Consider the following 14,459-nt stretch of genomic DNA (forward strand, 5'->3'; position numbering starts at 1 on the left):
ACAAAACTAATTATGAAAGGCCTGCATTACCTAAAATCTAATGCCAGTGGCATTTTTCAAAGTCTACAATTACTTCTCACCACTGCCAATGCAATTTTTTTTCCAGCAGAAAATCATGAGAATAGTCTTGCTTATCCACATTCAGTTCTGCACTGAAATGACGGAAGAGAGAAAGAATGCAAAGATGGAAAGCTTATATCCCTCGCAATTTAAGCAGACCAAGGAAACATTTTGCTTGAAGATTTATTTTTGTGTGCGTGAATGCAAACACAAATTTCCTGAAGGACGCAAGAAAGCACTCTCGTGGTCAAGATGAAAAGTAGCCTTTTACCCAAAAGCTCGGTCGCCACACTCAGATGTGACGCTGTACTTCCAATGGAACTTTCGGTATTGTATGAGTGGATTGTATACCTGGGAAGGTATTTTAAAAGTGAAAAAAACCGAGTGGCCATGTCACCTGAAAATTCACCGTTCTCATTTTAATCACAGCACACAAGGTAGGCTGAAACAAAACCCCAACAAAACAGATCTTTTCATCGCCTTGTCGCTGAGCCTGCAGCAAGCACGGAGGCAGTTTGGGCTGCCGGCGGCCCGTAGTTCCCCTGGCAACCGGCAGGAAGCGTCCGTGCTGCCCGGAGCCCGTCGTGCCCGGAGCCAGTCGTGTGCGGAGCCCGGTGCTGCCCAGAGCCCGGCGCTGCCCGGATCCCGGCGTGCCCGGAGCCAGTCGTGCCCGGAGCCCGGCGTGTTCGGAGCCCGGTGCTGCCCGGAGCCCGGCGCTGCCCGGAGCCCGTCGTGCCCGGAGCCCGGCGTGCCTGGAGCCAGGCGTGCCCGGATCCCGTCGTGCCCGGATCCCGTCGTGCCCGGAGCCCGGCGTGCCCGGATCCCGTCGTGCCCGGATCCCGTCGTGCCCGGGGCCCGGCGTGCCCGGAGCCCGCGGGGAGCGGGTCCGGCGCTGCCCCGGAGCCCGGCGTGCCCAGGGGGCGGCAGCCGGGGCCGGGACAGGGGAGCGGGGCCCGGGGAGCGGGGCGGTCCCCTCGTGCTCCCGCGGGGGCCGCGGTGTCCCTGGGGCTCGAGAGGGCCGGGCCGGGGGCTCTGCGGGAACTCGCCGGAGCGGCTCTGCCCGAGCCTCTCGGCGGTGACGGCGCTCGAAGCCCCTGACCTGTTTGTGCCTCTGCACTCCGGGAGAGCTGGCGCTCGGCAGGGTAAGGGAACAACCTCGCCTTTCAAATCCTACTGACTTCCGTTCTCCCTGCCTTAAGTGACTTCTAGATCACGAACTCCAGGCTGCGTTTTTCCTCCTTTGAAAGATGTCTCTTAAAAGTGCTTGTCCTGTTTCTGTTTAAAGTGTCGCTCCTTTATTTGAAGTCCGTTATCCGCCAGCAGATGGGTCACTTCTGTATCAAACCTCGCTTGCTTGATTCACGGCTGTGCTTCACCTGTCTGATCTCTACAGAAACGTGTGACCCTTCAGCTCCCACTACACGAGAGCATTGATCTCTGAACTGTGAGACCGTATGAAAAGTACTTTTTCTGCTCAGTGCTACCTAATCTACCTTTGCATGTATTTTGATTACTTGGAAAATACAAAAAAAATTAAATACATCCGAGTTACTTCTAAATACTTTTCTAAGAATATTTTTGTAGGTATTAGCAAGCTGACTGTATTATGAGCAATTGTACATTTCACATTCTGACACGGATGGCACTATTTTGTGATACATGCTGCTACTGTCAAGAACTTATCTGTTTTATAGTATGAAACGATTCTTAATTTGCTGACAGTTAAAAATCTGTCTACTAACACTAATGTGATTAGAATTTTATGATAATAAACAGACATACAAAATCTGTAGATTTATTTCTAAATTAATGTTTTCCATTTGACTTCCGTTTTACAAACCGAATAGTTCCTTTAAGTGTCTTGTAAGTTTCTGTGAGTTTTGAAGAGATTTAATTGACTAGTTGTGGTATATTATTTCTTTTAAAAAGACTTTCAGTGGAGACAGGCCACATTCTGGAAATGGGAGGAAAGAGAGAACAAAATGTACAGTAGGTGAACTGATTTGAATCACTAGTTCTGATTAAATCATCAGTCAAGAACTATTGATTCAAACTTTCAATTTTAATTTTGCTTTCTATTTTAGCTAATTTGCTGATCATTATTATATGTTGTTTCACAGCATTCAGTAAAACTTAGGCACTTCATTTAATCCTTTCCACAAGTCATAAAAGTATATCTACACACCTTATCACTTACCAGAAACAGAAGCAATCCTAAAGTTTTCATAATGTAGATGGTGACAAAGGTACCTGACTGGAAATCCTGTTCAGAGGGAAGAATTAGAATAACCAAGCCAAACAAGGACTGCAAGGGTCTGACAGAGGTTAGGGCACGTGGCTGATAGAGCTGAGGGTGAGAGAGTAGCATGGCAAATCTGTCTCTGATTCGTCCTGATATCAGTATTCAGCATTTAACCATGTTTTTAACAAAAACAGGTGTCATCAAGGGTGATGGCTGGACAGCAAGAACACTGCTTATCCCTGAGGAAATGTTTGTTTCTGTGTGTGGCTTCCTATTATTTTCATCTCAAAATAGTGTAATTTCATGGTGTAATTTCTTTTTCATTATAGGAATTTAATGTCTTATTTACTAAGTTGATTTTTTGCATGCGGAACACACCACAGCAAAAATTACTAAACACTGTAGTATTCAAAACTAAGGTTTTCATTCTTTATAATTTTATTAATATTTGAAATCTTGTAATCTCCCAGGAGTAACTTATATTATTCATCATAGTATCAGATTTGGTATGTTAAATAGGTAGAGAATTATTATTTTCATTAGGGACACTTTAACCCAATTACATGCATTCGTAGAGACACGTAGCTTGTGCATTGACTTACAGAAGATAAGGGTACTTAAATCAGTATTTAAGGATGTAGACAAAGTTATGTTTGCAGTCTTTTTTGAAAAGACTTATTCCACTTTATAGTGGAATTGGAATTCATTTTCTGTGTTCCTTTTTTTGCTGCCTTACATTTCTGTTCTCATCTCTTATTGATTGTGGTGTGGGTTTTGTGTCCTGAGTGGACTTGCTTCATTCCTTCATCCTGGACCTCCCTCAAATGGTTGCTTTCTTCTCATGTAACTATACCCAACCCTATTTGACTCTGGGCTCTTCTGCAGAGCCCTGTACTGCTGCTTTCTTTAGGCTACCCTAAAAGCAGGCTGTATCTAATTCACTTTTGCTGCAGGACTCAAAGAATGCAAGTAAAGAGGAGAAGGTTAGGAAATGTGTGCATTTGAAACATGGAGTGACAGGACTCAGATTTACTTGGTTGTTGGATCATGTCAGTCCTTGGTCCTGGGGATTCTAACACTTGATATTCTGTCATATAGGAATGAAAATTATTTTATGTTTTTAATTATTTCCCTTTTTTTGTGTGTGTGTTTTTTTGTTGTTGTTTTTGTTTTGTTTTGTTTTGTTTTTTGGTTTTTTTTGTAGGAAACAATGTTCTAAGAATGGCATCAGGCATCCAAAAAAAAAAAAAGACTGCAGCACAGAAAAGCAAGACATGTTCTCCAGAATCACATCCAAAGCCTAGTGACAAGCTGAATCCTAAAACTATTGATCCAGTATGTATAGGTGGTGTTGGGTTTGTTCGGTTAAAATCCATCTGTGGTTTGAAGAGTTTTCCTTACTTTATAAAGTGGCATGCAAGACATGCTTCTTCTGGTCCTATTTTTTAAAACAGAAATTAAACTTTTGTTATTAATTATACATACCTTATCTTCTGAGTTCAAATGCCTGAGGGTATAACATTGTTTATTACATTTTTATAAAAAATGTATTTTGGTACAGTTGTGGCTTGGATGGTAACTGTTATTTTTTATTTACTATTGTCCTAAAAAGAGATTTAGAGCTAAACATTAAAAAGGGTTTGTTTTCTTTCTTCTAAACTTTGGCACCTGCTGCTTTAGAGAAACTTATTTCAGTTGTGCAATGAAACCAAGAAGCAGGTGGCATATTGAAGGTATTCAAGGCTTCAATAAAATCTGGCTAATTAACTGATGGTGATCCTTATTTGAAACTCACAGTTATTGTGACTGTGTAATCCTTCAGGAAAAATTTGTGTCCTTGGGAGAGTAGTAATGAAAGGAGTTGTTTATTTCATGGAAGTCCCATGCCTAGAGAACTAGCATTGAATGCATGAATTATAGTTCACCACTGGGCCATATAATTTGGCAATTAGTAATGTCACAGGCTTTTTGGAAAGTGAATTAAATGCAGAAGTAATTTGCTGATAAACAGAGGCTGAATACTTTAATGTGAGCATCTTTTTTACTTGAAATCTCTTTGCAAGTAGCACAATGACCAAAATTAAGCATGAACACAATTCTGCTAATCTTAATGTAGGTTTAAACACTCAAAAGATAAAAATTGAGATTTCGTGGTATTTCCTTCTGAATGCTTTGTGATAAGGTGCATTATCTGGGAAGCATCATTAAATGATCATGCTAACAAATAATATAATAGTTCATATGCATAAGAAGCATGTGTATGATAAAAAATAAAAGTTGTGCAGGTTTCCCTTGCATGAAGGTCCTTGTTTCATTCTCTGGTGTGTCCTTCCTAGATTCTCACCCTGTATAAACCTCCCAGTGTATTTCTAGTGCCCTCTCACCATCTTGCCCAATATTTGGTGTTTCTCCTGCATCTTGCCACCATATACTTTTGTCTACACTCAAATCAAGATGGAATTGCAGTTAAACTGCCTTCTGCATGTTACTAATATAACAACAAGAGATTCAGGGAAGTGAAAGCTCCTTGACCTGCTTAGGAAAGAACCTGTAAGACTTTATTATTACCATTTGCAAGAAAAAATAGAAAAATAAAGTGATTCCATCAGGAGATCTCTGATTGTATATTTTATTCATTTTAACAACTCCCCAGACTGATGAGTCTTAAAAGCAGTTTTCACAGAAGTGTATCACTTATATGTTTTCCATTCCATAGCTGCAGTTCTGTTTTGGGTTTTTGTTAGAATCCTATGATTAATTTTATGGTAAACTTTCATTTTAACATATTCATAATAGCTATAAGACATTACTGTTATGAATAAATAATGTGGGTTATTTCTGTCCTCACAGTTTCGTGCTTATTCCCAGCCACCATCTGCATTTTCTGCTACATATGCTAGAGGTGGTATTCCGTGCAGGTCTGTTTGGTTTGTTTATTTTTACTAAATATATTATGAAATGCATCTCTTCATGTTTCATCTTTTAGTTAGGTTGTTTGATTCCATTCAATTCTGGAAAACTTTTTAATACTTAACTCTTTTCAGAGCAGAAAGCAACTTTCCATGCCTTTGAAATTGTCTTCTCTTGGTTCTTTATTTATGATGTATTAATATCAAAGCCGCATTTTTAAAGAATAGTTAAGAGTGCACACTAGGTTTCCTAAAAGTCTTTCACAAATGATTTCTTCAGGTAATTGTATTTACTTCACCCTACTAACAAAGATAATAAAGTTTATTCCATTTTAATAAGTAGACCTTTCACAGCCTTTTTTATCTGAACTTAGTAGCATGACAACATGTTATTGAATATTCCTAGTCTGTAGTTTTCAGGCAAATCAAATATTAAGAAAACTACTTGCAAGTAAGTTTAGGGTATTTTAAGTTACTTAGATAAATATTTGCCTAGACAATAAATATTCTGGTGTTTTGTCATATGGATGCAGAATTACTTTACAAAAATATAAGCCATCATTAATAAGATGTACATGTAAATAATTGTATAAAATAGTCATTAATACGTAATATTAATACCTTTGTTTGTATCTTAGGAGAAAATAGTAAATTCCAATATGATCTTTCTTCAGTTTCAACTGCTTTCCCTTACCCATTGCTCTTTGAGGAAAATGTTTCTTGATGTACTTATCAAAATAAGTAACTTTGCAAAAGGAATATCTTCTGTGTTGGCATGAGAGGCATCTATAATTTTTGTAACTTCTATTTTCTGATTTCTATGTGTTTAGGAGAAGAATTTTGAAAACTGACGTATTTTTGGAACTTAATATAATTGCACTGTTAACCATTATGTATATGCACAGGTTCCAGAGATCTTTGACAACTCAGTTGATTCTGTGATCCTATAATTTCACTAAGGAGAGCATTATATATTGAGATTGTGTATATGATGTAGGAATGCAACAAACAAATTTGTGATACATTTAAAGCAAATAGTTTTTGCTTTTTTAATAATTATATATTATTAAATGTTATTTTGTTAAAACTTCATTCTTTGTATAGGTTAGTGCATGGATCTGTAAATCACAAACTGCAGTGGGAATGCCCTCCTGAAACTGTTCCCTTTGATCCTCTTCTTTTAACATTGGCAGAGGTAAATTTAATTTCTTGCAACATTAAGCATGCAACCATTTCCTAATTGCAAATGTCATTTTCTAATAATCTAAGTTAGCTAGTTTAGGCTCATCTACTAGAGAAATATTAAAAAAACCCGCACTTGTGAGGATATTGTATGAATGAAAATGGTCAAGAACATTGCTATTTGTAGTTCTTTAGTTAGAGCTTTCTGGGAGAGCTAGGTAGAGCTGTTTAATCTTCAAGATACTGATCAAATGCGAGACTGCATCTCAGATGCCCGGATGCTCAGATGAATGAAATTTATGGTTTTGCAGATTCTTTCATAAACAAAATTGGTTTGCTTGTTTTTGTATATAAAGCCTACCTTATGAAGTAAGAATGCTCTCCTCAATATACTGAACAAGTACAGTGGAAATAGGATCCTGTGAATAACTGGAAGAGAAATACTATACAATATGTTGAGGCTTCTGTTTTCTCAGAACCATCTGTGACATTTATCACCAAATATGTTCCAGGTGTCTAAATAAAAGCTGAATCCAATGTCGCAGGTAGAATAAAGTGCATATACTAAGGTTGCTTACTTTCTTTTTTCTTTTTCTTTTTTTATTTTTTCTTTTTTTTCCTTTTTTCTTTTTTCTTTTTTCCTTTTTCTTTTTTTCATGTGTTTTCCTTTTGATTTTCTCTGTTTCTTTTTCCTTTGTTTCTTATTTTTTCTTTGTTGTTTTTTTTTTTTAAATACTAAACAAAACTGTCAATTCCTTTTCTTAGCATAATGTTACAATAAAGTAACGTTATGTTAAGAAAAAAGGGCTTTTAATCTTTGAATTTTGCCAGTCAGAGTTTCACTAGATGTGCATCTTTGTACTATCTACAAGTTTTTAATTTTGCATAGAGAGGTATCCCTCCTTCTGTAGTGCATCTTCTATTCTTTTTTCCCTTCAGGGTACAAAACCCCTATACAAATATAGCCTGTTATAGTTCATGGTCTCATTGAAAAAAATACCTTGGATTGCTAGATTAAAGGTAGTGAAGTAAAAATATTGATTGAATTGGCAGTATCCATAACGTGAGTTTTACTATTCCATGAAAAATGAATTAGAATATGCTGTGAGCAGAGTTGTACCCGGTGGCTCCACATGGTGGAGTTAGTGTACTTTGTGTTTTGATCTGATCTGACAAAATCTAAACATGGTCTTGCTTCTTTGTGGAACTTTTAAAATGTACTTTCGTTTAAAAGAAGGCTCAGTATAAAGAAAATCATGTCTTACATTTGAAACAGGGACTAAGAGAGACAAAACATCCCTATACTTTTGTTTCCAAGGAGGGTTTTAAAGAATTACTTCTGGTTGAAGGTGCTGCTGAAAAAGCTATTCCCCTGTTGCCTCGTCTAGTTCCAGTCTTAAAGGCTGCATTGGTATGTCTTGCAGAGATTTTAAAGGGTTTGATTTTTTTTTTTTCTTCTGCTGGTGAGAACCACCTGGGTGATATTAATGTAATAAATCTATTGCATGGGATTTTGGTTTGGGGGATAGGAATGATTTCTCTTTATGTTGTTAACCCTGCCTTGCTTTATTAGCTAAATATGTCTTTAAATATAAATTAAGATGGGCAACTCCTTGTATAACTATATGACAGTAGCTATGGTAAAATTTTATGAAACTGTTCTTTTAAAGGTTTTAATATAATCAGAAATAAATGTATATATACTTGTGGTGGGCTTTTTTATATGTCCATGCAATACCATGTAAAAAATTAAAATGAGGTGAAGTAAAATGGATATGCAGTAATAAATACTCATCTATTACATGTAATAATTCAAAACATGCTACAAAGTAAAAGGGAATCACAAAATAAGGGACCCACAAGGGTCATTGGGTTCAACTCCCAACCCTGTACAGCACCATCTCCAGAATATGTCAATGAGAAAAAGGAAGAATACATTTAAAGTGTTTGAGGTCATATTCTTAATTTTAAGAAATGTTTTTAACTCTTCTACACCATCAGAAAATAAAGTGAGATATTGGCTTTGAAGGTTATCCCTTTTAGATCTTTTTCATGTCTTTGAGAGGCCTTTTCTGGTTCAGTAAGTAGCTGTCCCTTAACCTAGCTGTGTTTCAGTTCTGGTTTAACAGATATTGCTTGAAGTTTGGAAACTAATTGCGATCTCAAATCAGAAGTTCAGAATTGTGTGTTGTCACTATCTTTGGTTTAGCTTGAAGGAAAAATTAGAAAAAATATTCTTGTCTCTTCCTCCAATTAATTTTACTCTTCTGATAATTTTTATTATTGCACTGTTTTGGTATTATGTCTTGTTAAATTTTTTACTACACAAGCAATCAATGATTTCTACTTAAAAATAAAATGTGCAGGGGGCCCCAGAGAGGAAATATAGATGTTTAAATAAACTTATAATTTAGTGTGAGACCAAGACAAGTTGTTATGAGTCTATTTCTCTGCTAAAGGAAAAGCAAGGTAACTAAACCATTAGAGAAGTCAGGTGTAGAAGAACTTTCCCACGGGAGAAGTAAAGACGACAAAGAACTTATCTACTTCTACGGAAGTGGATAAGAGCCTGATCATTGCTGGCAGGTGACAAAGGTGTAGTTGGCAGGGGACTAAATTAATTGAGGCAGAAAGTCACTGGCTCCTCTGTTCATCCAACAAAGAAACTACTTGTTATGAATTACATAGAAAATACCCAGAATTCATTACATTTGTTACTAAAATGGCATCTCTCAATTTGAACATATCAGCATTTGAAAGGTTATTTCTAATATTCTGTGAAATAGTGAAATTATCAGTGTAGCAAGCTGTTCTGCATGCCACATTTTTTATTTCAGTGATAGTAAATTATTAGTTTTGTCCACTCAGAATAAATGCAAGAGTTTTGTGGACATTTTATGGATGCTTTTGTTTCCACTTTAAAAAATTTATTCTCTGGCTTCAATTTTGGCCTCTAGAGACTAATATTCAGTCATATTTTGAAACTTGTATTTCCAAACTTGTATGGTTACAGCAATTAGCAATTGCATGGTAGTTTTAATGTTTAAAATTACTCCATACAATCATAATGCAGAGATTGCAGTTTAGAAAAAAACTTAGGTATTTGTCTGAATCTTACTCAGGGGATTTTCTTTCCTTCTTCCCCTTCTGAAGGCCCATACAGATGATGAAGTATTTGGAAGGGGATTGGATGCTTTAGCACAATTGAGTGCAGTTGTTGGCCCCTCTCTTAATGAGCATCTCAAGCTTCTACTCACAAATGTAAGTTTTCAATGCTGTAACAAAAAACCATTAGTATTTTCATGGCACTTTTGTTGACATGTTACTATAATATCTGCACAGACACAGTGGAGGACTCAGCAGTTCCATGAAAAGCATTATTTCATATAGCTCCCTGTGTGAGTCCTTCATTCTTTTATAATATGATGACTTACAAAGTTCTAGCAAGGTCCAAAAACTGTTGTTAGTGTAAATTGGAGAATAATGGAAGTCTTCTCTCTACTATTTAGAAAAATATCCAGATGCTTTGTTTTGGAGGAAAATTCATTGGAAAACGAGTTTTTAATTTTAAATTTGAATATCTTAACAAAACCATTAATGTTTCAATACATTAACAGAAACAAATAATCCCACTTCTTTCAGATGGGAATTCTGCACAAGGAAGTTTTCATTAAATAAGCTCTGAGTGGGATTATGAGAAGTATTTTTATACCAAATTATTCTGAGGACATCCTTCCTGTCAGACAGGCTTTTCATGGCTTCTTGTAACCTGCTTGCAAAGTGCACTTTTAAAGCAAAATAAAAGGACATTCTTTGATAATCAATTAAAAAAAAAAAAAAATTACAGGAGGGTTTTTTTGAATTATTTCCACTACAATAAATCTCTTTTGATGCACATGAAATGAAAATTAACTTTTCATGTGGACAACTCTATAATGACTTTTTTTTAAGGTGGCTATTTCTTTCAAATTTGTTCGCTAAAAGAAAAAGAAATATTTTTGTTCATTAACAGATCAGTTTTCTTTGAATTTAAGTTTCTCTTTAGTTAACTTTTTATTCCATTTGCTTTTATTGAGTTCCACACTTTGACATCAGTTACAAGTTATAAAGTAATGTTTCTTTGTGCCTTTAATTTTGCAAAGGTAAGATGGAATAAAGTAACAAAATAGGTTATTATTGCCTCTCTGCTTATATTGTACTATATTGTGCAATGAACCTTTTTATTTTACTTTTCCAATAGCTTTTAAAGAGATTAATGGACAAGAAATATAGAGGAACAGTTACTGTTGCTTTACAAAAGTTGGAGCACTATGGTGGAAAGGTGAGTTGATCAGGTGTTTATTCAGTAATCTCCACTTTTGAATATAACTTTGTCAAAACAGCTTTTATCTCTGGTTTTGTTGCCATATACTTGCTTCAGTATGGCTGGGATACATGCTTGGTGTTCCATTTTCTGGGACTAAATATATTCCTCAACAAGATTTACTCTCGCAAAAAGTTACTTTTTGCTGTTATCGATGATGCCTGCCTGTTCCCACTAATAGTTTATTGTTTATACCATTTCCTGAGGGAATCCGACACTGACGTTCCAGCCCACCCTGATTAACCCAGAGTTTGGATCTGCAATGACTATAACTCAAAAAGATTGTTTAAGTAATAGATGGCAGAGGTTTCTTCTGTTGAGCATTCTTTTGCCAAAGGTTGTGCTGTACATTGTGCACAAAGGAGAAAAGAAAAAAATGAGGAGTACTGGCTTAGATGTTCATCTAGAAGAGAAAACATTCGCTCTCTTGACCCTATGAACAGTTGTTTGTGTTATAATAAAAGGTTATTCTCAAAGAATAGGAATAACCTCAGGAGTAGGGACCATACATGCAGGGCTAGCAGTACTGAGCTTGTGTGCCTTAGCTTGTAGGTTCCCAAATAATCAGTGGATGCCTCTTCATTTTTGTGTGTGCTCATGTTCATTTAAGAGCAGTAGCAGTGTTTGTATTAAGACTTGAAAAACATCATGAAAAATGAAGGTGGATGAGAGTTTTTTATTTATATGAAGTGAGACAAGGAAAATTATGTCTTGTCTTAATGTTCTGAAAATTTAGGTCTAGATAGTATAATTAATCCAGTAAGTCATTAACCTCTAATTCTTCTGTCAGTCCCCTGATTTCTTGTAGTCTTAACCTGCTTTGTGAGTAGGTCTTTATGTATGTCCTTTAAAAAGACAGTAATAGGATAAAGCAAAAAAACCTGGAAACAAACTACTAAATTGTGGATACAAACAATATTATATAATCAAGCCAATTCATTTATCAAATTTATTTTCTAAATTAATTATAAAGCATATGATTCTTACTTTTGGTGGAAGTCCCTTCCAGATCATCATTCCTCTGCTTAAAAATCCTTATTATTTCATGTCTATATTTATGCCCTCTTTTAGGTATGAGTTTACATGTCCGTTTCTTTGTATGTTTACTCTCCAGCGTTAGTTATCACAATGCTGTATTATCTCTGTTCGTCATATTCAGTGACAGTAAATTTCTCAGCAAATATTAGTTTTTTAATTTTAGTTTTCTACTGTTTGATAATAGCAAAGATAACTAAGTAAAAGTTGTGAGTTATGCAATATATAGAAACTGTATGAGTACTGTCACATGTAGTGCTAGTACCCCTTATTTTGTATAAATTTGTTTTGTTTTCTTCAACAGGCAGCTGTGGCTATCATCAAATCTAAAATTCCAACCTATTGTTCCATCTACTCTTGAACAAGGAAATTGTAGTGATTTGTACTGTAAGGTGAAGTTTGGAAAGAAGCAGTCTGTAAATATCACTGACACTTATTTGTGGTATGATATATTCTCTGAATAATAATTCTTCAGTATGATGGAGAGCAGGAGTCTTATCAGTTTATGAATATGTAATTATGGAAGACTTCTGTTTGCGTATTTGTATATGTATTGGGCTTACAATGACACTGATTAATATACTATTATTTTAAAAGCAGAATAAATATTGATTCTTATTTAGTTTTAAATTACATTTTCATGTATTATATCTGCAGTGCTTAATATGTTTTGTATATTTGTGTGATGCAAAATAATTTGGTTGTAATTACTTAAAATCTAACTCAGTGCTAAATTGCGTATGTATAGCTGCTTTTGAAATATATAACTTATTTTGTGACACAGCACAGATGGACACATTTAGATTCATCAGGACTAGGTTAGACACAGAACTGTGATCCCTCACAGACTTCTTCAGAGTCAGCTTTTAAAGGTGTGAAGCTGAACCCAGTAAACAGGCAGCATATGGTCCAAAGCTGAACTTGCTCAGTGCATTCTCGGCATGTTGTTTTGAGAGCCTGAGAGACTCTGGAGAATACAGTGTAGAGGCCATCAGGTTACTCCACAGAGCCAGAGCTGAGGTTTTGCTCAGCTAATTAGTTCCTGTTAACTTTGACTCTACTGAATGAAGGAGGCAATTTTGGAATACTTACTGTGCTCCCTTTGCACTGAGTTTGGTAATGTTTACAGATATGCTTGGGATTTGCTTGTGAATTCAGGTCCAGACAAGTTAATAAACTTCTGAACATGGAAGCTATTTAAAAAATGAGTTAAAGACAAAAAAAAAAGATTATAAAACCAGCTTACCTGGCTGTCAAGCTTTGTTGGGTACAGCATTTGCCCATTAATGTATTTGAATTTGATTAAAAAATAATTCCTAATTGGTTCTTGTAATAAATACTGTTCAGGGAGTTGTTGTATTTGAGTACACTGTGAGGTAGAGTTAACTGAAGTAACAAAATTTGCACAGAATATTTTCCCCTGAGGAATAATCAATTCTGTCATTTTGGAATTGTTGGAAAGGATGTTTTTTGTCACAAGAACATTCTGATGCATAGAGTATTAATAAAAGTTTTTCATGTGAAAGCAATTTCAGAAGTTGGTGGTTTTTTTAATTACCACAGCCTGACTAAAATTCATTTCAAGACCTATCTCTGCTGAGATCAGCACTCTGCTAAGATGAAAGTATTTATGCTTAAATATATATATATATATTTCTTCCATAAGCATTTTTGCCAGCAGGTATTTATCAACTCAAAAAATTGATCATGGTCCTTTTTTTCTTCATGTTTACTTTATTTTTTTTTACAAAATGTGCACATTTATTTTACACAAACACACTACAGCAGATTTCAGGTGTACATGTATTGTACTACTCTTATTCTACACTGGTGATAGCAGAGCAGCCTTCAACATGCCTCTAACATCCCATCTCTACACCAGAATAGATACCTGATTTATTTTTACAAAAGAATACTTGTAACCTTCTTTCTACTTCATTAATCCCCTTTCATACTTTCTGCAGCAATGTCACAATGAAGGTTGGCCTATCTCTGATAGCATTTCACCTATTTTGAAGTTATTGGCATAGGCTCTGTGGACAATATATCTTAAAAATTACATGGATGGAGGGGCAGTGTTATATTTTATATGCATACATTTTTAGAAGAATCTTTCTAGGTTCAGAATTAAGTAGCTCCAATCTTAATGAAGAAATTATCTTAAAAAATGTAAAGCATTTATCACATATAGATAATATATAGCTAAAGTTTTTGTTTTCCTGGTTCTGTCTCAAAGGTATTACAAAAAGATGAAATGGAAGTTAGCCTCTAGCATTATTAGTAGACGTTACTATGTAGTGATGTTCATTCTCAGCACTAAAGTGGGATGGCAGTTTCAAAAGTTCATGCCTTTTTCTTCATTAAAGGCAGAAAGACACATACTTAGGAAAGCAGTGTTAGGATCCAGTTAAGGTTTCTTTATGGAAAATTGGAAGTCAGAAGATCCTTAATCTTAAGCAAAGAACTTTGCAGACACATCCAAGAATTAAAAATGCAGTATGTAGGACTCCTGATATTCATGTCATGATAAATTAAGTGCAGTTTTATTAGATGAGATTGAGAGAAGCTTACTTATATTTTTTAGGGAATAAGAATACCCATAAGGATTTGTTTGTTTGTTTGTTTGTTTGTTTGCTTGTTTGTTCTATAACGATTTTTGCTCTCAAGT

At 35.6% G+C, this 14,459-nt stretch overlaps 1 protein-coding gene across 1 annotated transcript; it reads left to right on the forward strand.

Moving 5' to 3' along the window:
* The first annotated feature begins 1,081 nt into the window (after window positions 1-1,081).
* Window positions 1,082-13,282, forward strand: PACRGL (parkin coregulated like). The gene is made up of 8 exons (XM_040064909.2): window positions 1,082-1,202; window positions 3,507-3,637; window positions 5,153-5,220; window positions 6,316-6,406; window positions 7,670-7,804; window positions 9,547-9,654; window positions 10,634-10,714; window positions 12,096-13,282. Exons 2-8 carry the CDS (start codon window positions 3,524-3,526, stop codon window positions 12,150-12,152), a joined length of 654 nt encoding a protein of 217 aa, XP_039920843.1. The 5' UTR covers window positions 1,082-1,202; window positions 3,507-3,523; the 3' UTR covers window positions 12,153-13,282.
* Window positions 13,283-14,459: the final 1,177 nt, after the last annotated feature.

Source organism: Hirundo rustica, chromosome 5 (assembly GCF_015227805.2).
Source record: "Hirundo rustica isolate bHirRus1 chromosome 5, bHirRus1.pri.v3, whole genome shotgun sequence".
Taxonomy (NCBI): Eukaryota; Metazoa; Chordata; class Aves; order Passeriformes; family Hirundinidae; genus Hirundo; species Hirundo rustica.

Coding starts and splice junctions, on each gene's coding strand:
- PACRGL (XM_040064909.2), top strand. CDS start 3,524: ATGGCATCAGGCATCCAAAAAAAAAAAAAGACTGCAGCACAGAAAAGC. Junction 3,638..5,152: donor ATCCTAAAACTATTGATCCA/GTATGTATAGGT, acceptor CTGTCCTCACAG/TTTCGTGCTTATTCCCAGCC. Junction 6,407..7,669: donor TTCTTTTAACATTGGCAGAG/GTAAATTTAATT, acceptor CATTTGAAACAG/GGACTAAGAGAGACAAAACA.